The following is a 27,359-nucleotide window of genomic DNA, read 5'->3' as shown; positions in this document are numbered from 1 at the left end:
TTTTCTGTGCATATTTAACAATAATTTATATGAAAATAGACACACCAACACAGTTTATTGATAACACTTAATATATTTTAACTGTACACCAGTGCAATATATAAGTGCGATACGCTGCTATCTTACTCGCCCTAGTTTATTATAAAGTTAAAATGAGGGGTATGTATATTCCTTAGATAAGGATAAAGAACGGGAATCTGTCTCTTTTCTTGGACGACAGCAATCAGTCGTTAAGGTTAAGGACAGTTCCTTATCCTCATGTAGAACCGTAATCGCTCCTCTGGGAGCCTTAAAATTGATGATTACATGCCCAATTACATCCCAGTTACCATCGTAAAGAAATATATATCTCAAGATTCACCGAATCCTCTGTAGGCATCACCCACGAAGACGCATTCATAAATTCATCAGGTATGACAAATTTAATGTGTCCAAACAAAATTTTAAAAGCAGATAAGATATTCTGAAAGAATCAGCCCCCTGCAGCCATTTCCGCAATTCTAGTGTGTAATATTATTCTCCCACGATAGAATTTCTAAAATCAACAACCAATAATTTTTCAACATTTTGAAAGAGCAGGGGGCCTAATTGGCACCATACAAAAAATGACCTAAGTTATAAAAATACACAAAAATGTAAAACTTGGTGTAAATACAGAAATAAATAATAAAAATAAGCAAAATGTATGTAAAAAAATAACACATAATGGGTACTAAACGTAGAAACAGATGTACAAAAATATCTTAAAGTGTTCTGTTCCTACAATCTACATAAAATTGTGATAAAATGCAAATAAAATTACTTTGTTGTTTCATATTTTAGCCACCTGTACATTATACATACATACATACATTATACATAGGGTTGTAGATCTGTAAAACTATTTAAAGCAACACTTCTGGTCTGAATTGCCTCAAGATGACAATACTGATCTCTAAATCTTCTCATAATATCACATCCTAAAGAAAAGCTAGACATTAGCAATCACCAAATATATATAAATTTATACATATCGGTTTTGACTAATATTGCCCACTCGATATTTTTTATTAACCAACCATACTTGAAGATAAAATGCATAATTCTCATCATACGAGGCGTATCCAGAAAGTAAGTGTACTGAGGCTCTCACGACCAAATGAATTTTATGTTCGACATGTTGGCCACACTTACGTGTAGCCTGACTCTTCCCCTCGGCAACAAAACCGGTTAAAGGTCAGTACGTTCAGAAGTGTCGACGCGACAACATGTTTCGTGAAAAATGTCAATCCAATCTCCCGCCAAGTGCGAAATACATATCATCCTTTATCACGTTTGGAAGGGAAAACCTCCGTTTGAGGTTTATAATGAGGTGAAAACTGCATATGGTGATAAAGCTATAAATCGTACGAGTGTGTACAAGTGGTATCGCGAGTTTAAAAACGGTTCTCACCTCTTCACCCCCTCCAAAAGGTTCAAAACCACAATTTTAGCCAAGAAGATCATGGCATCCGTGTTTTGGGACAGTCAAGGCATAATTTTGAATGAATATCTGCCTCAAGGGGAGACCATCAACTCTCAAGATACTGTGAGACCCTAAAAAAATTGCGGAAGGCGATTCAAAACAAGAGGAGAGGCATGCTGACAAAGGGAGTCAGCCTGCTGCACGACAATGCCAGACCACACACGGCCAACGCAACGAAGGAACTGCTTGCTTCGTTTAAATGGGATGTCCTAAACCACCACGCGCATTCCCCTGACCTAGCACCTTCAGATTTTTATCTCTTTACCTCCCTGAAGCTGTACATGGGTGGAAAAAGTTTTCAACCGACAAGGAGGTAAAGGGGGAGGTGGAGAAGTGGACGAAGGGGTTTGCGGGAAACTACTTCGAGGAAGGCATCAAAAAGTTGATACTCCGCTTCACCACTTGCATCGAGAGGAATGGCGACTATGTCGAAAAATAGCTTACATATGTACTACGGTAACCATGTATTTTTTTTGTTTCAATAAAAAAATTTGTAACCTACAAAAATTCAGTACACTTACTTTCTGGATACGCCTCGTAGATTCTTCTCTTTTTTTCTCTCTCCATTAAAATCTCGTTAGTTAACTATGTATACAGTTTATCCAATACTTCTTTGTTAGTCCTCAGTTGCCCAGGCAATATAAGATCATCGACAAACATGTTCACGTAAGATCGTTTGATTCCAAATCTCCAGAAAGCAATGAAGGGTAAGTAACACGCGAACCACATTACTACCCTTGTCCTGAGGTTGTAATACCAACGTCCAAAACCTGTAAACAGCCAGGACTTGTATACACAAAATATAAGACATAGCGTTAATTTTGCCCCCCAATCTAAACTGGAAATAAGTTTATCCGGGTTTAGTTCATTATCTTTTGAAATGTTTTCGTGTTTTAAGAATCCGTTGATCTTGTCGTCACCGTTTTGGGATATAATGTCACCATTCTTTTTTAAGTCTTTACAGCTTTTAACTGAATTAAACACACCTTTGTTTGAATTGTCACAATTCTTAGTAGGATTATCACCTTTCTCAGTTATTTCTTCAAAAATTTTACCCGTTGTTATTGAGATACCAAGGTCGGCCTTAGAGACCGTAAATCCAGGAATCCCAACTAAGTGGTATGTGTAATAGATAAATGCTTTTGTGTTGAGAGACGTGTCCAAGTAGCACATCGCGTCCAGCATATCCACTGCCATGTGGAAGAAATATTCCGGAGGGTTTTGAAGAAAATTTTTGTAGACTTTGTCGCATATTACTTGGGATACTAATTTGGTCTCTTCAAGGGATGGTCTGCACAGATTATATCTGAAAGAAGAAAAACAAATATTTTTTGCTTAATAATTTTAATTTCAAGAGTTTCGAGTAAGACATTCAAACAAATTTTCTTCTCTTCACTTGAGATATTGTTAAATGAACTTGACCCTAAACTAAGCAAATGCGGATATTTAGGTGCATCCTCAAAAACCTGGACATATAAGGAAACTAATTCTTCGTTGAGTGGCCAAAAGTTGCGAAATTGTACTAGAACTCTAATAACTTGGTAACTTTCTGGGAAGCAACACGAGAATATTACCTAACCGATTCAGGAAAGGATTGATAAATTATTAAGGAATGATAGACATAATACAGAATGAAAACTGTACTTCTTGTAATTGAAAACTTGTGACTGGTAAGAGTATAGTTTTAGGATGAAGTTTGGCCTGATGATAGATAATCCTCTGATTGCCAGTATTAGAAGATGAAAAATAAATTTGATTGAGTGATTTTTGAAGATTGGGAATTTCTTACCTGTCTTGTATACCAATCATGTATCCAATTGTCCTCCAGAAATGCGTGTATGCTTCTAGATCTTGAAGATTGTCATGCTCCATGCCAATAATCTGCGGTTTCAGGAGCGCCAGGGAGAAGAAACCAAACTGCGTGAGAACCAGGTCCCGCTGGGAGATGACACCGTCACCATGCAGCTGAGATATCTTGCTGTTCTTCAGATGGCGCGTGCGGACTGTTATCAGAGATTGCCACGTACTGAAATATATTGTGATTTTATGTAACAAATTTCATATAATTATGTTGTTTGATTTTAAGGGCATAAAGCTGTGTTGCGCTTTGTCCTCCTACTCTACCAGACTTTTTGATAGCTTAGCAGTTTCCATCATCATGGAAGATGTGAATATAGACAGAGGTAGCTGTATTCAGGGCCGGCCATATGCAGGCGCAATTGTGCGGAAGGTGCGTCAAAATTTTACACGCGCCAGGCTACCTTTGCATCAGGGCTGGCCAGAGTTGGAGGTCAGTTGGATGTAAAAAAGCGAAAACTATTTTTTCGCTTCATGTCTCATCTAAATATAATACATCAATGTATAAATCAATTTAAGTAAATGTGTATTTATATTATTGAAGAAGAAGATAATGCTTATAAATCTAAACAAATCATGAAAAATAACAAGACGTAGAAAAATAAATAGATAACGGTCCCAACTAGTTAAAAGTAACTGTGTTGGGACCGGTCAGTAACTGAGTTGGCATCGCGTTTGGGTCACACCCAGGCGTCGCTCATTCAATTCTTCGGCTAGCTAGGCCCTCCATTACAACACAAGCAATATTTTCCCCTTACTGTGGTGGTAGTAGGAGATTTTTAAAAAAATATTGTCAGGTTATTCATAACCTGGGAATGTTTGACTTTCTCTTTAAAATTTTATAAAAAAAATAACTAGGAATCGAACCCAGGATCTATTTTTTTACCGGGACAGGCGTCTTAAACCGCTCGACCATTGGGACCTATTTATTAAGCGTCATATTTGTCTAATATATAAAAATACAAATAAATAAAAATAAAATAGCATTGGTACAAAACGTTGTGATTACTCAAGATACATTACTCCGTGGACTATTGATGTATGATACTTTGGTTGATGCATAGGACAGATTTATTCTTTTGCTCAAAACCTTGAGTGCGGACTGATTTACCGGCTTCTGGGTTTATAGGAAGGTACTGTTTTGTTCCTGGGGATATAGCATATTTAGATAAATAACATTAAAAAAATCATTATATCTTACGTGGTTCCCGGCCTGATGTCCTCAAAGTACCAGCTGTAGACGTGTTTACTGGTGGACAAGTACCTCCGGTAGGCCCCCTCCACCGAGGAAGACTTCTGCGTCTTGATAAGGATCTTAAGGATGCTTGGCACTGCCAGGACACACACTAGTCCACTTAGAGTCACCCCGAAGACACCCATTAAGTTGCGACGAATGTATTCTTGACCCCTGGAAAAGATTTTGTTATTGCCTTGTGGCAGTAGGAATAGGTCCTTGGTCTTTTAAAAATATACCCATTAGTCTAAAGGGAACAAGGCGATATCAATCTACAACTAATTAAAATTCATAATAATATTTTGAGATTGCTAGACGCTCTGACATTTAAATTATTTCTGATGAACGTATTACTAAAATCGCAAATGTTTCTAGAGGAATCCTTACGGATGTAAGTTATTTATAATTAAGATTAATAAAAACAGGACCTTACCATTAAAATAATTTATGTAAAACAGTTTGAAAATTTTATAAAACGTTTTTCATCTATTGAATTAGCAGAAAGCACCGGATTTTATTATTCTATACGATGAATAAGTAACTTCTCGAGGGATCCCTCTACAAACATTTGAGATTTTAGTAATACGTTCATCAGAAAGAATTATAATAAACCCCACTGAAAGATCGATTTTCTAGGGCAAAGTCGACCATAGGACCGTCCATTATGCCGGACTTCATAACTTATCTCGTTAAGATTCCCACTTTATTTTAGAGATTTGATAGAGCAAATTCAACCGCAGGTCTGTCCAATACATTAGGCCACGCGTCGAATATTTTTGTGCACGGCTGCTTCACTTACGTCGTTAAGATTCTGGCTTTATTTTAGAGTATTGCGGTGGGATAAATACTAAATAATGGGATAGATAATTATATCCATGGATTTGGACCGATCAGTTGTACCAAGCGTACCACTTCTTCCTTCTGTATTTAATAAAATCGCTGGTTATTACCCTGCATTCCGAATTTATACCTATTTGTGGAATACTTCCCTTGACCACTTTAGATAAGCTCATAAAAAATATGTTATTTTTTAAGATAATCTCTCTACATTTGCCGAGTCAAAAAAAATCGCAAAGTATGATGCGAAAATAATAAAAAACCATTACTTTGTGTTAATTAATATGTTATATGTGTGAACAAAATTCACAGTGTTTCTTTAAATGCTACTGGTAAACGAAACGTGCGTTATAATGTAAGCGTTCATAGATGGCGTTAAATTAATTATTTTACGAAAAAAACACTCTTTGCAAGTTATGCTTTAAAATATTAAAACGAATTATTTGTTTGCGCCCGTACATAAGCAATATGAATAAATAGTTTTGTCCGTATAAAAACTCAATTCTTCCACGAAAGGTATACAAATATAATATTGGATTGTAACACCGACGATATGAACGCGTAAATTATAACTTACTTTACGTTTACCCATAATGCGTGTAATAGAGGTGAGGCGTATTTATCGTACCTAGTAAAAGTACCGGGTATTTTCATGCGATACTTTGTACTTATGACAAATCTCCGAAATACCTGGTTCCAAAATACTCACAAGTATTTTTTACTGGGACTAAATATTTTTAATAGGTACTTTTACCAGGTATTTTTGGTGGGTATTTTTTATGGGTATTTTTAATAGGTATTTTTGATGGGTTATTTTTGATGGGTATTTTTGATGGGTATTTTTGAAAGGTATTTATTTATGATAGGAAAAATGTGGGTAATCTTTCGACAGGGAATTTCGTAGCCACCCCTGGTAGAATCACATATGTATTTTTTGTGGGGAATCACACATTTGAAATATTTTATTGTGGGGAATTACGTTTCACAAAAATTCTCTAACAAACCCCCCCATGGATTTCGAACAATTATCGGGGGAATCAAGTTTACGTAAGAAAATTTGTAAGGAATCTGTGAGTAGAATTTATGTGAGTCCAGTTTAGAAATTACTTATTCTTAATCAATCTTCAGGTCGGTATTAAATACTTAAGTATTTTGTCACCGGTATTTTTTTGTACCTGTACTCATTGTACCCAGTAACGAAAAGTACTCACAGGAACCACCTCTAGAGTGTAATGACGTAAATGTAATTTTAGTGTCTGGGCCTTGAAGAGACTCGGATTATGGGAGGGAGGAAAAACAGATGCCGGTAGCTCGTTCCACATACGAGCCGACTTACACAAAAACGAGTCGTAAAAACGGCCCGTTCTCATGAAGCCAACGACAACCGTGAACGGGTGTTCAGCTCGTGTCCGTCGACACGAGCTGAACACCCGCGCACGTGCACCGGTGCATCAGGAATCAATGTTGCTAGATCCTTGGAGCAGGCTCCATTGAAATACCTGTAGAACAGACACAGCATGCCTACATTTCGTCTATGCATTAGAGAAGGCAATCGGTCTGTTAACAACGGATTGTCAATCAGACGGATCGCTCTCCTTTGCACAGATTCAAGCAGGTTTATTAAGTATTTTGGGGCACCAGCCCAAAGGTGGCTCCCAAATTCAATAGTTGGGCGGACTTGAGACTTGTACAGGGTCAGCAGCTGGTCACTGTTGAAGAATCTCCTAGCCCTGTACAAGACGCCCAACTTCTTGGAGGCCTGATTTACTCGGGCTTCTATGGATCCCCGATACTTGAGCCGGTCTGATATAGTAACTCCAAGCATTTCAATGGAGTCTTTATTGGGGAGAGTGCTCCCATCAAATTGCACCAGACAGTCATTGATCTCCCTCTTTGCCGAAATCAGACACGCTTGGGTTTTTGAGACGTTAAAACTGACCAAGTTGGCCTTACCCCAGGCACGATCCATCTCGAGGTGGTGGTCAATTTTTTGCTTCAAAACTTCCCGAGCTGTTCGGACATCATGGGTGGAAGGGGGCCTGTCAAAAAGATAACCCTCGTGAACGGTGCTGTCATCAGCGTAGCAGTGAATTGGTGCACATTCAACGAGATCGTTGATGTGCAATAAAAACAGCGTCGGAGACAGCACAGATCCTTGTGGCACCCCCGCATTGATTTGGTGCGGTGAGGAAGAAGAGCCGTCAACCACGGTTTGAATTGTTCTTCCCCTCAGAAAGTCCGCAATCCAACTATGCAGGGTTGGGTGGATCCCATACGATGGTAACTTCCCGATAAGCGCCCGGTGCCAGACTCTGTCAAAGGCTTTGGAGATATCCAACCCAACGGTTTGAGTTTCACCAAAACGCTCCATGTACCGCCCCCAAATATGCGTCACATACCTTTTGAACTTGTCTTCGTCGAACCATGGGGGCGCTTGTATGTCCAGTTGCGCTAATTCCCCTTCGTCACAGGGCTGCGTGTCGGCGTCTCCTTCCAGGATGGTGCGAATGTGCTCATCCACAGGTAACACTACAACACCAAAACAAATATAACAATACTAGTGCAGAACCGTTAAAAATACTAAAAAAGATGCCACTGCAAGGAACCGAACCCCAATCAACTGCTTGAAAGGCCACCATACTGATGATTATTACATTACCAACTAGTGTAAGAACGACGGCATAAATTGATTATGAAACATACTAATTTCAATTTTCTATGCGAGTTGTTTTTTCCCCGTGAAATCAATGATCTCAAATTTTCTTTGAATTTAAGTGTCATTTTTCAAAATCGGAATCAGTAGCGTGAAGAGTTCAGACAAGCGATAAACTACCTACCTATAAAATAATATTTTATCATTTAAAAAATTTAACTGCATTGTCAAAGGTCAAGAATTCAGGGTCTCCCGTGATTTTCTGTTCAAAAATATAGGTAAGTACTATATCTCTTGAATACATTTGTCCAAACAAACACTCCCTATTTTGAAAATGACACTTGCATTCAGAGTAAGTTGAAGTTCTAGAGTTCATTGAATCAGAGTTGCAAACCTGTTCAAGTTTTTCAATTTTGCAGGTATTTCTTATATCTAAATGTTTTTTTTCAAAATCGTTGAGTTATATAATTAGAGTCTACACCCCTTGCAAGATCAGTGTAAAATATTGAAGGGGGTGCGGCGGCTGGCGATGTCGTTCGAATCCTTCCGACTGCGAAAGAACTCAATGAAAGGCGTCGCCGGTGATCGCCTGCCGCGCCCTTGCGGCCCTTGAGCACTCCTTGAGTTTTTAACAATTTACACGACTACGGATTATGGTAAAACTCAATTTACCGATGAAAGGTTTCACCATTGCTTTCCCTACTGAAGCCCGTGGTATCTCACAGCGGACAATTAACCGATGTTTGTGTCCCATACTTGTGAAATTTTAGCTCTATCTATGTACGTCAATGATTGTTATTGAAAACAAAACAAAATAAATAAGTGTGTATCATCTTCATTGTCTCCACCTACCGTTACCCACACCTATATTATTCCTACTTAATAAGGACCTATTTTATTATGGTCAATAAAATTTATGGAGTACCTATCCATCAGTACAGTACAAAATAATACTGAGTTACACTTACCCTGTGAAGCCATGCTGATAATAAAGCTTCAATTCACGAACACAGGTATCTGAAAGGAATTAATGTTTTTAGTGCGACCAAATTGAGGCAAGCAGGTACTGTTTATTTGCATTATAATATACACCTTGGCCCATAAAGCCTTTGATATTTTGCAATGTATTGCCAAAATGCTGTAGACCCTGGAAAAATCGTATATCGTTTAATTGCAGATGAATTCGCCATTTTTGAATGTATTTCATAATAAAACACTATATTTTAAATCAGATGAAGTACTCTTTTGGATTTTAGTATGAAAAAATCGATATAATGCGATTCAAAATATTACAATTTTTAACGCAACCATAAATGAAATCTTCTTCACTTACTGACGGTTTTTTTTTATCTCGTAAACTATAATTAACACTATACACGAAACTAACAATCATCTGTAACTAGGCAAATATGTTTTTATCATCCAAAAGAGGTGTCTACGAAAAATTACAAACTCTGATCACCGGGATTCATGTAGACCAATTTTTATGTAGACCAATCTCAAACTTCTGACAGTGACGGACATATATATATATATAATGGAGTTATGCCTGTTAGTTCGATCATCTTCAGAAAATTTCAAACAAAAAAACTCAACACATAAGCACGCTACAAGGTTCACAGAAAACTTATTAATCCCAAAAGCAAATAAAACTATATTTCACAAAGGACCACACTACATGGCCATTGAAGTATATAACAACATTCGACGTAGCATCAAATAAAAAACCGACATACTTAAATTTAAATCATCACTAAAAACATTTATTTTAAACAAATGTCACTACACCTTAAATGAATAAATACCTCTTTTTATTTATTTTTATTTACATACATTTGTTAACATGTAATTGTTGGGTTATGTATTATAATGTGTATTTGTTGGGTTAGCTGGAAGAAATAGGATGTAACCTATAAGCTTTACCCTTTGTACTCTGTATTTTTGTGCAATAAATATTTTTTTGAATTCTGAAAGGTTTTATAAAAGTTTTAGTCACTTCAATTCGTTTTATATAAAATATATTTATGAAAAAATTTGGGAAAAATATTTTATAAAATAATATATTTTAGTCACTTAACAACAAGATTGAAGGAGAATCAAGAAGAATCACGCGACAATTCTCGATGATATGACTCAACAAAATGGTTCAACGCGCGAATAAGTACCAATCTCTTTTTGAACAATACATTTACCTAAGAACTAAGAAATAATATCTCTTACATTCTGACCATTTAAAATAGTAAAAAAAGTTTTTAACTTGACCACTTATAGACTATAAAATAAATTATTATGACCTGTTTTGCGAACTCCACGTGGAACTTGAACTGTGATTGTATGCATCGTTCATAAATACTACGCATTATTTGGAATAATACAATGTTTACTAAATAAAATCTTTCCGAAAACAGCTGAAAAGATGCCTGGGCTATGATGCATGGCTTGCGCAGCTTGTGCGGATTCGAACCAGTGTTGAATGTTTCGCTTTAAAATACGATTATACAATTTACTTTGGTGCTATAAGCTATAATCTTTGTGTCTAAAAGTTGCGAGTTCAATTACGACGTGAATTTATGATTCCAGGAACATTTAGAAAATTAGAAATAAGTTTTATTTTAATCTATGTAAATAAAAATGTAAATGTTCGTTTGTTCAAAATCTTAATTCTCCGAATGTTCTTCTTCGATAGCTTTGAAATTTTTACACAACGTTGCGTTCGAATAGGCGAGTGTTTTTTATGAACCTATATTTTTTTAAAACAGCGACATCTGTTTCACACTCGCTATTATTTCATTATCTGCACAGATAGACTGAGCCACAGCAACGCGTAGCGGGGTATAGCTAGTAAACAAATAAATGTTAATCTATTCGTCTTTACCGTAATACGGGCAGTCGACAATCATGTAAGAACTTTTTTTGTAAGTATTTTTTTTCATCATGTTCTACACCATACTCTAATATATTTCAAAGAAGATTACAAATTTGAGATACATGCGAGTATAAAAAATCTAGTAAGGTACTAGTTTTTTTTCTATAATACATCTATTATCGGGCCGGCTGGTAGCCAATTTGCGGGCCATCTCTTGGGCCGGCTGGTAGCCAATTTGCGGGTCATCTCTTGGGCCGGCTGGAAGCCAATTCGAGGGCCATCTCTTTGGCCGGCTGGTAGCCAATTTGCGGGCCATCTCTTGGGCCGGCTGGTAGCCAGTTTGCGGGCCATCTATTGGGCCGGCTGGTAGCCAATTTGCGGGTCATCTCTTGGGCTCGCTGGAAGCCAATTCGAGGGCCATCTCTTTGGCCGGCTGGTAGCCAATTTGCGGGCCATCTCTTGGGCCGGCTGGTGGCCAATTTCAAAGAAATGCCTTAGCGTGTGCGAGTCCAATCCAAAATTGATAGTATGCATTGTCATCGACAACGAGTTGCCGTGTTTCAACTCGATGTGATGTCGGGAAGTGGTTTAATTTCCGCTTCCAAGATTTTCATTAATTCATTCTCGACAACAAAAGTGAAATTCAAATACCTACATGCATTTAAAAAGGTCATGGGGGCAGTTTTACTATTTTGTGATTTGCGTCAAAATATAATTGCTGAACTGTCTGTAAGTGATGTTGAAAATGTCGATGGTAAATTCAGAATCATTTGTGAATTAACGTCAGCAAAATTGACAAAATATGACTTGGAATACAAATAATTCAAAAATTTTATTAAAATTGCACGATTTTTCATGAGCATGGAGAAATCACCACAATTTACATTTGCAAGCTGTGTTCGTTGCCTGGGCGTAATATTTATAATTTATATGAAAAAACAAAGGTCACAATAATGATTGATTAACGGTTTATCGGTTCAAACCGATTACATTATGTCAAGTAGGGACCTATCTGTATTATTTCTGTTATTACATGCGCCCCACTGTTTAGATGCCTTTGAAAAATTCTATACAGGGTGTATCGGCACGTACCCGACAAACTTTAACCAGCTATTCCTTAGCGTATTTGGAGTAAAAAATCTTATGTGCCCTTTGCTGTCCGGTAACGTTTTTTTTAATAAAAAATTATTATTCATATTTTCACCACATGTCACAACTGTTTTATCCTTTGTCAAAGTTTGAAAACCCATCTGGCAATATTTTATTCGAATTCCGTTGAATAATGTACGTGTGTACCTATATTGGCGCGCTTTTACAATCACAACGGAATGGCACGGCACCATTCGTCTCATTTTTAACTATTATTATTTAGTGTGTGCGAAAGAGCGAAGACGCTTTTCGACATACTTGCTTATAACAGCTGTTGAACACGAAAAGCAATGCCAATGACAGTGATGGAGTGTGGAAATTTTTATTTTTTTTGTTTTTAATTGAAAAAAAAAAGCTACCGGACAGCAAAGTGCCCATAATATTTTTTACTCCAAATGTGCTAAGGAATAGCTGGTTAAAGTTTGTCGGGTTAGTGCCGATACACCCTGTATAACGGACGTCTGATTGCTGTGCGTTGATAAATGGCAGAACGTTGGGGGAACAGAATAAAATTAATTATGGTGTTATGAATTTTAAGAAAAGCGATTATTAATTCCATTTGGACCTGTGGTTTAAATAACTACGAATAAAAAAATTCACAGAAACATGTGACAAATATGTATTGTATTCATATCGGTCTAGTTAGTACCTATTCATTATTGATGGAATGCGCAGACGGAAAAAAAAACAAAAGTGAGACCGCAAAATATGTTTATGATGATTTTATTGAGTGCATAGTCCATTTTATTGCTTAGTCATTGCGACTGCGACCAATTGAAGTTAATTTGAATTCAGAATTTTATGTAAAATATGGCAATATTCTATTTATAAATATACTCGACATAACCTAAAAAATTACCCATAAATTTAGTTTTAGTATTAAAAATGCGTTAATAAGCAAACATTATTTTACTGTATTGTACTTTGAATACTATTCTAAATGAAACCACTGAAAAGCAGCGTTCCGTAAATAAAAAAATGTTATTTTTTATTTCCTATGCAACCATGGAGGAAAGAAGATTTTTGCTCCATATCAGTTTGGTCTCCAAATTATTTATTTATTGCATCTCACTATATATAAATCATGTTTTTTCTCATAAAAATCAACCTCACTAGAACTAAGCATGTATCGAGGTTAACAATTTACATTTGAGTGAAGCAAACATAGAGTTATCACATAAAGTAATTGTACCGGACGTACCTCCACCGACTTAGATTAATTTGCATAAATCTGAATTTACGCAGAGGCAGTTCCTTTACAAACTCACCTCTGCGCATATTCGAATTTATGCAACAAAATTCTCTCTATAAAATCTGTAATCTTATCTGCATCTGTATAAAAAATCTGTAATCTTATCTGTTGATTAATAAATAAAACCACGGGGTCAAGCAGTCATCATTATAGACAAAAAACAAAGGCTTGACCCCCCAACACCCTCTTATAAATTAAATACCTATCATCTGTACAAAACATGGAAGATTTGCATGAAATTTTGAAATTGTGCAAACGCAGTTTCCTTTACAAAACTTGCCGTTTGCACAAAATTGAATATTGTGCAAATCTTCCCCTTTTAAATATATGTTTTCTCTCTTTAATATGTAAATTTGCACAAATTAAATATTGTGCAAAGCTGCCTTGTAAAAAATATTTTCTCTCTGTAATATGTGCAAACTCACAAAATATAATTGAATAAAAATGACACGGGCAAAGTGGTTTGAAGAACAGTCAGGACCTAGTCAAAATCGTCCCCTTCCAAGTTACGCAACAACGGCGCTCTCTCCTGTGACAAATTCCGGGAACCCAAAAATAATTCTCGGAATTTGTCGCTAACAAAGGGAGAGCTAGGCCCGTTGGTCCTTTAAAAGGCGGACAACTTGTGCAATTCGGCAGAGAGCCAGCAACGATCGGATCATCAACATCTCTCCTGGACTGCCCCTGACTGCCTTCTTCAAGCCTCTCCTGCCCTGGACCTTCACTGCAACCTGGCCTTCTTCTTTCACCCGGCTCCCTGGTGCTCATCAAGAAGAAAACATTTTCACAATAGTCGAAGCGTCCCTAGTCAGGGCGCAGGTTCCCCCCTACCTTCCTTCCCCCTGCCTTATACCTTTCTCCCACATTTTCCCACATTTTTCCCCAATTTTCCCTATCCTAATTTTTCCCCATTTTTAACCACATTTTTCCCCATTTTTCCTTTTCCCCATATTTTTCCCCATTTTTTCCATTTTTTTCAACATTCTCCCTACTTTTTCCCGACCTTCCCTTCCAAGGCGTCGAAGCGGCCAGCCGGCCACTCCCGCTATATCGTCTGTGCGGCCGGCGACTACAGTGCCGTCCCGTACAGTAATTCTACATAGAAACACAAAATATTTCAAAAATAAAGAAAAAATATGCATTAGATGAGTTAACAGATGGGTAATTTGACAGTATATTGTAACAATATTTGAACCACAATCATTTATCATTATTCCCAAAAAGAAACGAAGTAGATAATAAAGACAGCTAGGGTGACATTCAGTTTTTAGCAAATGGGACTTAAAAAGACAAGGATAAAAAAATATTAATACAATCAGTACAACATCATAACTAACTTTTTAAATTTAACTATGGAATTGGTAGACTTAACTTAAACATAAGTGGTGCCTGATATAAATACTTTTTTTAAAATTATTGTTAATTTAATTATGAAGTTCATTCACACACCATTGAAAGAATCCAAAATAAATTCTTAAGATATGTAAATTTTAGAGTAGGTATTCCTAGAGAATGTCTAGATTACCGCTACCTAATTTACTCATTAAATTATCGGAACGAAGAATTATTTACGATTTATTGTTTTGTTTAAAACTATTAACTTGATGTTGAATACAAACGAAGAATTATTTGCGATTTATTGTTTTGTTTAAAACTATTAACTTGATGTTGAATACCCCTGACTTGCTATATTTAATTTCGTTCTCTGTTCCTGGCAGGACAGTTACAAGACAGTACCTACCATATTTATTTATTATTGTAGCATTTCTTCTACGTCGCAGTATTACGCGACTATGAGACGAACCCAAAATTTGGGGAAAATACTTCGATGTTGTAGATATATTTAGTTTTTTCTTCTTCAAACAGAGCTGATTTATTTAATGAAATGGTTTAATTCTGGATGTGGAAAATGAAGCGGTTTGATGTCTGATTAAAATAAAATAAAATAATTTATTTCATTCTTGTTTGAGTTTATAATATGTAAAAGTCTATTTAACGGGAACAAAAAGATAATGAAATAATTTTTTTTGTGAAATGTTTAAGACAAGATTTTTTTTATTCATAGCACAAAGGGTAACAATTATTTTACAAGCAATAATTATTCGCCTGAAACACTCATCCACATTGAAAAATCTCCTGATAAAAGATACATGCCGCCAACGGTCCCGTTTCAGGCGAATAATTATTGCTTGTAAAATAATTGATAATGAAATAGATTTGTAAACTTGTTGTAGTTCTTTAATCAAACCCTCCGATACTGTAAACATGTATGGAATTTATTTTAACTTGTAACTAATGATACTTATCGTATAAACTTATATATTGCATTATTATATTTATATTCTGTATTATGTCTGTAAAAGCCCTACGGGTGATCAATAAATGAATAAATGTCTGCAACTCTGTGTTGATTGGAATAATTTTCCATTTGATTTGAATTTTATTTAAATTTATTTATTTTTTATTTGATACACAAACAGGACATTTAAAGTACATTCTTGTATAGTATAAAATAAATTTACATACAAATATAAATGTCCCTAGACTAATGTGTCTGCAGTAATCACATTTGCACATTCACTATCAAAACAATATCATTATTGTTTATACAAAGCTTAAAATTACAGAAATTACAAGACAAAATAATTTAAAAAATATGTTTAAATTAGGTATATAATAGAAAATATCAAACCATCAAAAATCAACAAACAATATTTGTTTTTTTTTTAGGTACAGAAATCGTGGAGATATCTCTTGAAACAAGTTATATTATTTACGAAAATATCTATTCAAGCATGTGTTTTAGCAATATCGTTGTATGGTCGAGACATTCTAGACATAAGATTAAAATAACCAGTGTTATTGGTAAAAATTTCGGTCCAAAATATGTTAAGGTTTCTAGTGAATTTGGGCCTGGCGTTCAACTTGATTAGATGGACTATGTTACTATCTACTTGATTATTCACAATTTTGTAAAGCATTGAGTAAGAGGTCATTTATGTTTCGTCTTTTAACTAGACTCTCTAATTTGAAATATGTAAGTCTTTGTTCGTAACTGTCTAGTAGATGGTAGACACCTGATCGATAAGACAAAATCCGTGTAAATTATCTTTGGACAGATTCAAGTCTAGATACCTGTGTGATATAATGTGGATTCCAGACTGTTGACCCATATTCAAGAACACTGCGGATTAACGAATTGAATAGACTTATTAGGCTATTAGAATTCTTGAACAGTTTAGTTGATCATACAATAAAACCAAGTAATTTATTTGATTTACTTACAATGTATTCAATGTGTTGGTTGAACGTTAGTTTGTTGTCGAAAATAATTCCTAAATCTTTGATCGATTCAACTGTTTCCAGATTGTGACCACATAATGCTATATGAATATAGGGTTTTGTTGGTGTTCTTAGTGAAATTTATAAGTTTGCATTTAGCTATATTCAGTTCCATAAGCGGTTTAGACAAGCAAGCAGGCAGTGGAGACCGCCTTTAAAACTCATAATGAAATAGCACATTTATAAAGTGTTAAATCAAGAAAAAAATATTAATTGCTTGATGATTCATCGCTGATTTGATTATCGTTGTTAATATTATAGTGTTGTTCAACTAAGTTCCTGCTGATAAGTGGCTAAGTGCGTCGTGCATTTGCTTAGCGAGTACAAATTCCCGTTGTGTAAAATCATAACTTTATTCCAGAGTTGATGATACTCCCAGATCGCACGGATGTAAGGCTGTGTATAAACAGGACAAAATTTGCGGCAGCCGAACCACGAATTATGGGAAAGGAAAATACTATGCGGTTGATTCGTTCGTTTCCCGTAATTTTTCACAGAACCTTCATACCTATCTCCTTCACAGAATATCTTCCCCTTGTTTCTTTCTTTAAAAAACATCCACACAGCATCTCCTCAGCAGACGACAGGAAATTAATTTCCTCAGTGTAAAAAAACTCGCTTTGCACAAACCATCAAAGCGTCCCTTTTTGAATACTTCATTTGAATTTCGATTTTGTTTACTCGAATGAAAAATAAATAATTTAATGAATGAAATTGAATATTGGAAGTGGAAATTAACCCACTTCCCAATATCCGATCGAGCTGAAACTCGACAGGAAGATTTGCTGTTGTTGACAATGCATTCTATAAACTTTTGGTGGCACTCACGCACACACACGTTCACAGACAAACATTTCTCTGAAATTCAATGTCGTTAAAAAAAATTAAAGCAGTAATAGGTTCGAAATAAACCTCGGTACCATCCAATTAGGATGTGGCTTAAGTGATAGTGCGGTTAATTTTAGCCAGACCCTGGGGAGGAAAGTTCAATCCTCAGTCAAACCAATAAAAAAAAAACAAATATTTTAACAAGTATTTTTGCAAAAATATTTGTATTCTGTGTGAATCTTCACATTGCTTTCATGGCATACCTACATACGCCTCAGGGGTCTCATTACTACAGCATTTGTTTTACTTCGTAGTTCCTCTGCCAATATCATACTCCAGTACCATGTCACAATGCTTACGGATTTAATTTTGTTAAAAAATGTTTTTTTTTGTTATCAACCGAAACAATGAGCATACGATTATTCGTTTATTATCAGTAGAAACATCACAAAATACTTGATAATTCATTAAATTTTGCATTATTCAGCTGTAAACAAATAAATTATCATTGATATTGATGATAAAACGCTTCCAAAATCACTTCTTGATGTTGAAAGGTCATCATCAGAGAGAATGGCATAATGATGGATGGCATAATACATATTCGATAACTGTTTTGCCCCGTAGTAATCGTTCAAAGATGGTTTGAAGGGGAGATATGTAAATATGAATGTTAGCAACTCCGGATTTAGAAGCCTTGCAATACCTTCAAGACAAAATAACCGTTTTTGAAATGTTTCATGACTACCCTACTGTTAGACATATCTTTATCAAATGCAATACCTACTTGTCTTCCGAGTTCAGCACCAGTTGAATGTCTGTTTTCAAATGGAGGTATAATCATGAGACCTCATAGAAGAAAGATGAGTGATGATGTTTTTGAGAAGCTCGTTCTTCTTAAATCTAATAATGGCTAAGGGCCCGTTCCCACTTCCGTTTTCAAATCGGAGGCGGGTCCCGTTTTAAAAACGGACGGCCAATGGCCCTGTTCACACTACCGTTTTAAAAACGGATCCGTTTTAAAAACGGATCCGTTTTAAAAACGGACCATACTCTACGAAAAAAAATAATTGTCGATTCAACAAAAACATGTTATTTGCTCATTATTCAGTAATGGTGCGCAATGGACGACGATGAAGCTCTTGTTATCATGTGGTACTTATTAAATAGAAGGAAAAAAGTGAAAAGAAAATTTTGAGTACACCCAATCATAGCCGAATGATTTTCTGTAGGAATTTTCCAAGTGTTAATTGGTGAGTTAAGAAGTGATGAACTAAAGTTCTTTAATTATTTTAGAATAATAATGAATGGATTATTTATATAGCGCCGTTTTCACCATGAAAAATCACCTCAAGGGCGCTTAATGGCTTAAGAGAATGTCTATCACTTCCTTTAACCATCTACTGGAATGAGTTTCAGAGAGCTTAACATATCAAAATACAAAATTGAGAAAGTGCATTTGTCCTGAAGAAAGGCTATCGATATTTTAAAGTAAGAAAACAATAAACACTCAAATATTTTTTATTATGTGTTTATTTAACTAATACGCTCTTCCGTGCATCTCATTAAAGCTTTAAAATTTAAAAAAAAGTAAACTTAAATAAAATAAAATAAAAATTTTGATGTACAAAAGTTGTGTACACCAAGTGTTTTGTTTTTATTTAGTTAAAGATAAAATATTACCATACTCTTTCTTCGACCAGTGGTATTAAATTTTCGGGATTTATTTCCTTATCCATTATTGTAGTTTTGATTTATTTACTTAACAAAATAACCAAATACAAGCACGCAGCGTGCCTGCTTCCTTGCGACAGGGAGCGGGCGGGGAGGGGTCGGGGTTTGGCGGGGACTCTGCCGGAACGACTGGACGACAAGTGTGAACAGCTCCATACAACACTATGAGCGAGCGTGTGCCGACACGATTTGAAAACGGACGCGCTGCGTAGGCGAGCCATCCGACAAAAAATGTCGGATCCGTTTTCAAATCGTGTCGGACAAGTGTGAACAGCTCCATACATCCACTACAGCCACTAGGGCATCCGATTTTAAAACGGGACCCGCCCCCGATTTGAAAACGGAAGTGGGAACGGGCCCTAAGGCTACATAATACCTACATAATATAGAATATATATTGGTTTTCTCAAAGTTGTATTAAATTATCTGTGGGTTTTCTAGTGCGCCTGCTTGGAGTTTTATGTGACAATCTATGGACAAATAATGGGTGCCTGTATTTCTTTATTGTTCACTGGTGGATGTCCCCTCACTAGAGAGTTACTACACAATTGATGATGGCCCTTAGAAAGAATCATTAAAAATGACAATATTTAGTTAATAATAGATTCTATTATATTCCACTCAAATTCAATTGTTTTTTACACAGTACATAACAGTATCTATGATTTGTTATTCCACAAGTTGTTCTACATTGATGTCCATTATTAAATGACAAAGTTGTTTGAAAATTCAATAATTATTTTAAACCTGAGAACCATTTTGCATTTTCAATGCATTTTGAAAATAGGTATTTTGTATTTTGCATTTGTAATGCTTTTCTAAAAGCCATTTTGCATTTTCAAATGGAAAAGTTTTGACCCATTTCCATTTTGCATTTCAAATGGTTTTGGGTACCTATTTTGCAGATCTCTGTATATAATACATGGATATTATATTTATTGAAAGTAGAGAAAAGTCGAGCTACGCCGGGTATATGGGTATATTTGTAGAGCCAAAACTGTAAGAAAAAAATCGCAGTGTGTTCCGAAAATTATTGAAAACACGTTTTCTGCTGTTATTAGGTATGAAAAAATTGACAGTATATCTTTAAAATCATCTTAGGCATTTGTCGAGATGTTTTTGCTCTATTTTAAACAAGTCGTATTTCATTAATATATTCACAATTTTCGCTTAATTACTATCATTTTTTAACATTAGCGTGCTCCCTCTTACATTCGTATTTACTTATCTCGATTTCAAACCATCTATCTTCTTCTTATTTTTGAACGATTATTAAAAATGATTTTTAAAAATTAATATTATTTTTTTGTTTTATATTTCATCATATTCGTATGGAAAATAGAGCAAAATTATTTATTTAAATAATTATCATTAACTCATAAATAATTTCCAAACTTCATTGAGAAAATCTATTTTCTCTAATGGCATATATTTAAAAAAAATTTTAAACACAAATAAATAAATTAGCACATATCCGTTCTAGACATTTATATACCTTTTGATTAAAAAAATACATTTTCATTTGCGTAAGTATTTTGGTCTCAAATCCAAATTTAAGTTTTGTATGAAAAGGGCCGCGTGATATTTTCTCTAAAACTAATAAATTCTAATTTCATTTTAACCGTTTGAGGACGTATCTATTCAGAAATAATCGTACGTAAATAGAAATGAGAAGTAGGGAGTGAAACAAGGAATATATATAAATTAAAATTTACTATCGGATAAAGAAAGAAATTCGATGTTTGAAATGTTTTATTAATTTCATGTTATTTTTACCCCTCGATTGAATAGCTGATAAGTGATAACACAGATTAAAAAAAAAATATTAAAAAAAAGATTACATTTGTCTGCAATGTTTTTAATATTATTATGAGTTTACCGATATCATCAGATAAAAAAAATGTAATATCTGCATAGTTTAAAATAGAAAATATAATTAAATGATAACCCAATAATAATGTTACGACTTGAATATTATTTGTTGGACTCATAAATAATGACCAAAATGTTTTTTATGACAGCGCAAACAAAATTGATATCTTGATTTATTATGAAATGCCTGCCTACGAGTATAATGGAAAAAAATAAATTATTTATGTATTTGTCGATTTTATCTTTTTCTGTTTTGTAGCGTTTATCGCATTGTTTTCATTTACTTTTTATTTGTCCGTATGCAGATTGCAGAACCAACACAAAATGCAATCATTCTCCGAACGGCTGTTGTTCCCAATCCTACTGATCAACTGTTGAGCCGAAATTTTGGCTCAACACTGCTCAAACGCACGACCACGCTATTTTCAAAATTCAAATTCAAAAAATATTTATTGCACAAAAAGAGTACAAAGGGTATAGCTTATAGGTTACATCCTATTTCTTCCAGCTAACCCAACAAATACACATTATAATACATATCCCAACAATTACATGTTAACGAATGTATGTAAATAAAAAAAACAGAGGTATTTATGTAATTTATTTAAAGTGTAGTGACATTTGTTTAAAATAAATGTTTTTAGTGATGATTTAAAATTAAGTATGTCGGTTATTTGTTTGATGCTACGTGGAAGGTTGTTATATACTTAAATGGCCATGTAGTGTGGTCCTTTTAAAAAAATAGTTTTGTTTGCTTTTGGGATTAATAGGTTTTCTGTGAACCTTGTAGCGTGTTTATGTGTTGAGTTTTTTTGTTGGAACTTTTCTGGAGATGATCGTACTAACAGGCATAACTCCATTATATATATGTCCGTCACTGTCAGAAGTTTAAGATTTTTAAAAATTGGTCTACATGAATCCCGGTGATCAGAGTTTGTAATTTTTCGTAGGCACCTCTTTTGGATGATAAAAACATATTTGGCGTATTTCCAACGGAAAGGTGACGATTGAGCGATCAACCGATTTAAGAAAGCCAAACTGGTGGATTAAACCTGCCTCAGTAAATGAATAGTTATAAAAAGTGTCAACAGAGTCAAAAGTATTCGCGACGCTAAGACACGGAGGCATCAAAGTCAAGCTAACACTTTATTTTTAACATATTACAAACGTTTGTTTTAAAAAATACAAAATATCGGTTTATGTATAACAGTATTTAAAAAATATATATAAATGCATTTAAAATAAATATAATAATTAATTCGTCAATAATAATTTAACATTGAAAGTTTTTACTTTGATGTCATTTTATTGTCTATGAAAGTGGACACTTAAGATAATCAACCGATAAGATGTTTGGGAACGGGCGAATTGAACGTTACCGAACAAATCACTTGCTGATCGGAGCCTGAGATTGATCGTTCGAAAAGTTGGGAACAACGGTCGTAAGTGTGCACAGTATAACACAAAATTTAATAAAGTATTTTATTTATTTATTTATCTTAAGTCAGCTCACATCTTCGTGTGTGCTAATAGTTTTATAAACATATAAACATATTTGGCAAACATAATCTTTCTTTAAATATTTCAATAAAGTCACAAAAAAAGAAACATTAATAATTGAGATAGACATATTTTCTTAATTCATTTTTGAACTTATTAATATTTTCTATCACAGAAATTTCCTTCGGGATTTTGTTATAGAGTTGAACGGCCTGGTACATCAGAAATTTTTGGGAGCTTGTTTTTTTTCTTGTTGGCAATCTAATTTGCTTAGAATTTCTCGTCCCGTGTCCGTGTATCTCGTTATTGTAATTTATTTTTCTTTTCAGTTCCTTAGACATCATCCCTATATATATATAAATTTAATATTTACAAGATTTTAAATAATAAACTACAAATCTGGCAAATGATATTTAATTTTCTGAATTTTCCATGCATTGATATTATTATTATATGGCAACACTTTTTATTTTTTGGTTGGCACTTCTGAAATGTGAGACTAATAAATCGTCACTAATTTGATTTTCTTATGTCATAATTGATAAATAAACCATGGTTACTATGTATCGCGTACGAAATTTCAAAACCCTATAACTCAGTTAATAGTGCCGACCCCCACCTAAGATTCGGATTCCCCAGCCCTAAATTAGTCTAAATCAATTCTTACAGATTCGGATTCCCCAGCCCTAAATTAGTCTAAATCAAGTTCAATTTCGGTTATTCGAGTGACTCCCATAAACCGAATTTTACCCAAAAAGAATACTTGAACAGTAATTAAAGTGTGGTGATATAATTGTAATAACCTTGTGGTGATAGTATGCATTCATAATTGTAATAACCTTCAGAAATATTGAACCGGAGCTGGAGTAACGCGTACGATCATTAGTACAGAAGCCTTATCCTTTATTCCTATTCCTCCCCCCTTTACCTACGTATTAGTTTTAATAAATATCTGAGAAACTGTTTTGATTTCTTATTTAACCTCAATATTATAAGCTGTTCGTTTCTAACGAATAAATAAATGTGTCGAACAAGTGAACGAAAACGTCAGTCATAGTCGTCGACACGCCTTGAAGATACCACATGGCAGAACAGATGTTCTAGCATAGAATAGAATGACAAGAGAGACATTGAAATTATGTGCCTATATTCGCGGGAGATCTGACGCAGAAAGCGAGGACTTCTGCCTTTCTCCAATCAACAAAGCGACTGATTATCGACACTTTAACGCCACTTACAGACAGTCTGCAAATATCTTTTGACGTATGTCACAAAATAGTAAAACTGCCCCCCAAGACCTTTTATTCAAAAATTCGAACAAGAGATATTTAAAATTAAAATAATTTTATGATTTTAGGTAGGTACCTACTTTATTGCTTGTCTGAATTATTCATCACACAATTTTGAAAATGACAAGGATTTTTTTTTAATTAGACAAACTTTATAAATTATTTATAAAGCAACAGTGTGAATCGAGTAATGTTGGTAGGTACCTCTGATGTTGATGCAACTTGGCAATTTGATGTGAAATTGCATGCAACTTGGCAATGTGATAATTTATTGTTAACTAGTTGTAACCCGCGAAGCATCACAGAATATAATATATCATGACTTAACAATATGAAAACTGACAAATTTTGTTCCTAGAGAATAGAATAATATCGTAATGAACGTGAATTTTAAATCTTCTATACATACGAGTATACAGGGTGTATCGGCACGTACCCGACAAACTTTAACCAGCTATTCCTTAGCACATTTGTAGTAAAAAATGTTATGGGCACTTTGCGGTGCGGTAACATTTTTTTTTAATAAAAAATTTATTATCATATTTTCACCACATGTCACCAATGTTTTATCCTTTGTCAAAGTTTGAAAACCCATCTGGCAATATTTTGTTCGAGTTTCGTTGAATAATGTACGTACGTATCTACGTTTGCGTATATAAAATATATTTGCCCTGTATATAAAAAAAATATTGATTCTTTGTTTGTCCCATACGCGTTCCTATACCATTCGACTGATTTCACTGAAAATTTCACAGTTTGTTCTTATTAGTGCCAGGAGTGTGTTTTGAGTGGTACAAGAAGTCCGGACGCTCGAGAAAGACTTAAAGCATTATCTCTGTACTAGAATGAAATACGGAGTCGAATTAAAATTGACGTAATGTAGTTTTTTTAACAGTAACAATCTGGTTTTCATCATACTATATTAAGTCAATGGTAGAAATGTCTGGGATGGCGAGAAAGACATGAATTAAACAATAAAGTATTACAAATTGAAAATATCTCCCGAGTAAAAATAAATGCCGCCGACGGGAATTGAATCCGCGCCTTTTGATGTCCGGTCAGACGCTCTGAACCACTGAGCCACGTCGGCTTATTTCCAAATAATTATAATTATTTGTGGTAAAATGAGACGTAAGTGATGAAAGAAGAAAGAGGTGTATCGAGAATGTATGACTTGGAAGTGAATGGTTGAAGAAGTCTAGGACGCCCGAGAAAGAAATGGCACGATCAAGTTAAACAAATACTTATTACGATACAATAATATTATTTCCATCTTAAAAATACACCAGTTTTCCAGTACTGTAGAATTCACAACCCCGAGTAAGTCATCGAGCAATGCCGGATACACGTTCGCACACTCTAATCTCCGAAACAGCCCAACCGATTTCATTTTTTTTTTTTTTTTTTTATTTTAATTTTTATTCCAGATTTCGGGGAGGGTGGTGCAATCCCACGAGCTCCATATTATACATAGAATATATATAAAGTAAATATAAAAAAAATATTGTAAGATAATACATACACAATAAACGAAAAAAAAGACCATAATAATAATACAAAAAACATAATGGGATTAAAGTTTTTTTTTTTTTTTTTAAAGAAAAAATATTTTAAAATATATATACAGGGTGTATTGGCACTAACCCGACAAACTTTAACCAGCTATTCCTTAGCACATTTGGAGTAAAAAATTTTATGGGCACTTTGCTGTCCGGTAGCATTTTTTTTTCAATTAAAAACAAAAAAAATTAAAATTTCCACACTACATCACTGTCATTGGCATTGCGTTTCGTGTTCAACAGCTGTTATAAGCAAGTATGTCAAAAAGCGTCTTCGCTCTTTCGCACACACTAAATAATAATAGTTAAAAATGCGACGAATGGTGCCGTGCCATTTCGTTGTGATTGTAGAAGTGCGCCAATATAGGTACACACGTGCATTATTCAACGGAATTCGAATAAAATATTTGCCAGATGAGTTTTCAAACTTTGACAAAGGATAAAACAGTGGTGACATGTGGTGAAAATATGAATAGTAAATTTTTTATTAAAAAAAACGTTACCGGACAGCAAAGTGCACATAAGATTTTTTACTCCAAATATGCTAAGGAATAGCTGGTTAAAGTTTGTCGGGTACGTGCCGATACACCCTGTATATATATATTTTTTTAATATATTTAATTTTTATATATCAATGTAATTTTGTGTATTTGTGTGATTGGTTCCAGCTTAGTATAGGATAGTTTTGGACCGGAGAGGTGGTGGTGTTGTCGAAAACAATTTTTTTTTATCAAGAATTTGTTTTTTTTCAGATATCTCATCTAAAAATACATATACAACCACAAATTTTCTGAAGAACTGAAGGCGATCTGTGGCAGAACAACGTCTTGTATTATAAAATGCATTCCAAATGGTTGAGTTAAATTCTAACCGGTTTCTAATCTTAATATATAAAAAAAAAACAGATTTCGTATGTTTGTGCTAGCAGAACTCGCTGAAATTTTTGAGATTGACATTAGCAATAGTGAAGCATTCCACTAGTATAGAATAAAAATCAGCGTCTCACGGAAAAGGTTAATATTTTGTTTAAAACACTTTATATCAGTTAGATAATAATGAAATGTTAGATTAGTTATTTCATTAAAATTAAAATCGATTGTTTACTTGGCGGCCATTTTTATTGAAGTCAAAAATAAGGATAGTTTTTCTTCTCGTATTTAAACCAAAATATGAAACTACGATCAAAATAGGTTCTTAGATATTTGTTTGGGCTTTTAAAAGACGAATTTATAAAATAATCTATTCTAAATTTTAATATTATTAGGTCAAAACATGACGTCAAAAGAAATAGCTACAAAAATGCATTATTTTCCATTTCCGACAGCCGACATAGTCACTTCTCATTATTATCTAACTTATGCATGAGTGTTTTTAAAATCAAATGTGCTCAAAGCATGTCCATATTTTCTGTATATTTGCATAAAAATATTACAGGTAGCTACTTTATCGCTTGCCTGCATTTAAAACGATACAGAAAGATAAAATCATCAGTTCTAAATTTGAAAATGTTACACCGAATCGCGCAAAATGATATTACATTGTTTAATGTAGGTACCTACTTACGTTATAATATTTAATCCTCTTCGTTTGAAACGCGTTCTCTGTGTTATCACTATTACTTGCACTTTTGTTTTATAAACACTGTTTTATCAATGGTTCAGCAACTTTATAATAAGATTCATTATCGTTTATTGTTAGTTATGAGTTGAAGTGTACCTCATGTAATTTCGTATAACTCTTTTAGTGCATACGATGCACACACGAAACCAATGGAACTCATCGAGCGACTGAATCACAATAAAAATGCGGCGAGGCACTCCTCTCACAATGATAAAAACGAACCTACCGACCTAATTGAGATTGAGCGTAGTTATACAGAAAGC

General features: G+C 34.4%; 1 protein-coding gene across 3 annotated transcripts; it reads right to left on the bottom strand.

Annotated features, from left to right (window-relative positions):
- LOC149412816 (uncharacterized) lies at positions 1-27,282 on the bottom strand. Of its 3 annotated transcripts, none has more exons than XM_089644884.1 (6): positions 27,036-27,282; positions 9,054-9,102; positions 7,832-7,961; positions 4,563-4,769; positions 3,294-3,530; positions 1-2,810 (listed from the first exon to the last, which is right to left on the bottom strand). In XM_089644884.1, exons 2-6 carry the CDS (start codon positions 9,064-9,066, stop codon positions 2,090-2,092), a joined length of 1,308 nt encoding a protein of 435 aa, XP_089501010.1. In that variant the 5' UTR covers positions 9,067-9,102; positions 27,036-27,282; the 3' UTR covers positions 1-2,089. The 3 variants fall into 3 exon arrangements, with proteins under 3 accessions (XP_089501010.1, XP_089501008.1, XP_089501009.1); XM_089644882.1 differs by having other exon boundaries at positions 27,040-27,281; XM_089644883.1 differs by lacking the exon at positions 27,036-27,282 and adding an exon at positions 10,380-10,426.
- Between the last annotated feature and the right edge of the window lie 77 nt (positions 27,283-27,359).

This window comes from Hesperophylax consimilis, chromosome 22 (genome assembly GCF_061612785.1).
Source record: "Hesperophylax consimilis isolate HC1 chromosome 22, BYU_Hcon_1.0, whole genome shotgun sequence".
NCBI classification, from domain to species: domain Eukaryota; kingdom Metazoa; phylum Arthropoda; class Insecta; order Trichoptera; family Limnephilidae; genus Hesperophylax; species Hesperophylax consimilis.
Note: the sequence above shows the minus strand (reverse complement) of the source record. Positions and strands in the feature narration are given on the sequence as shown.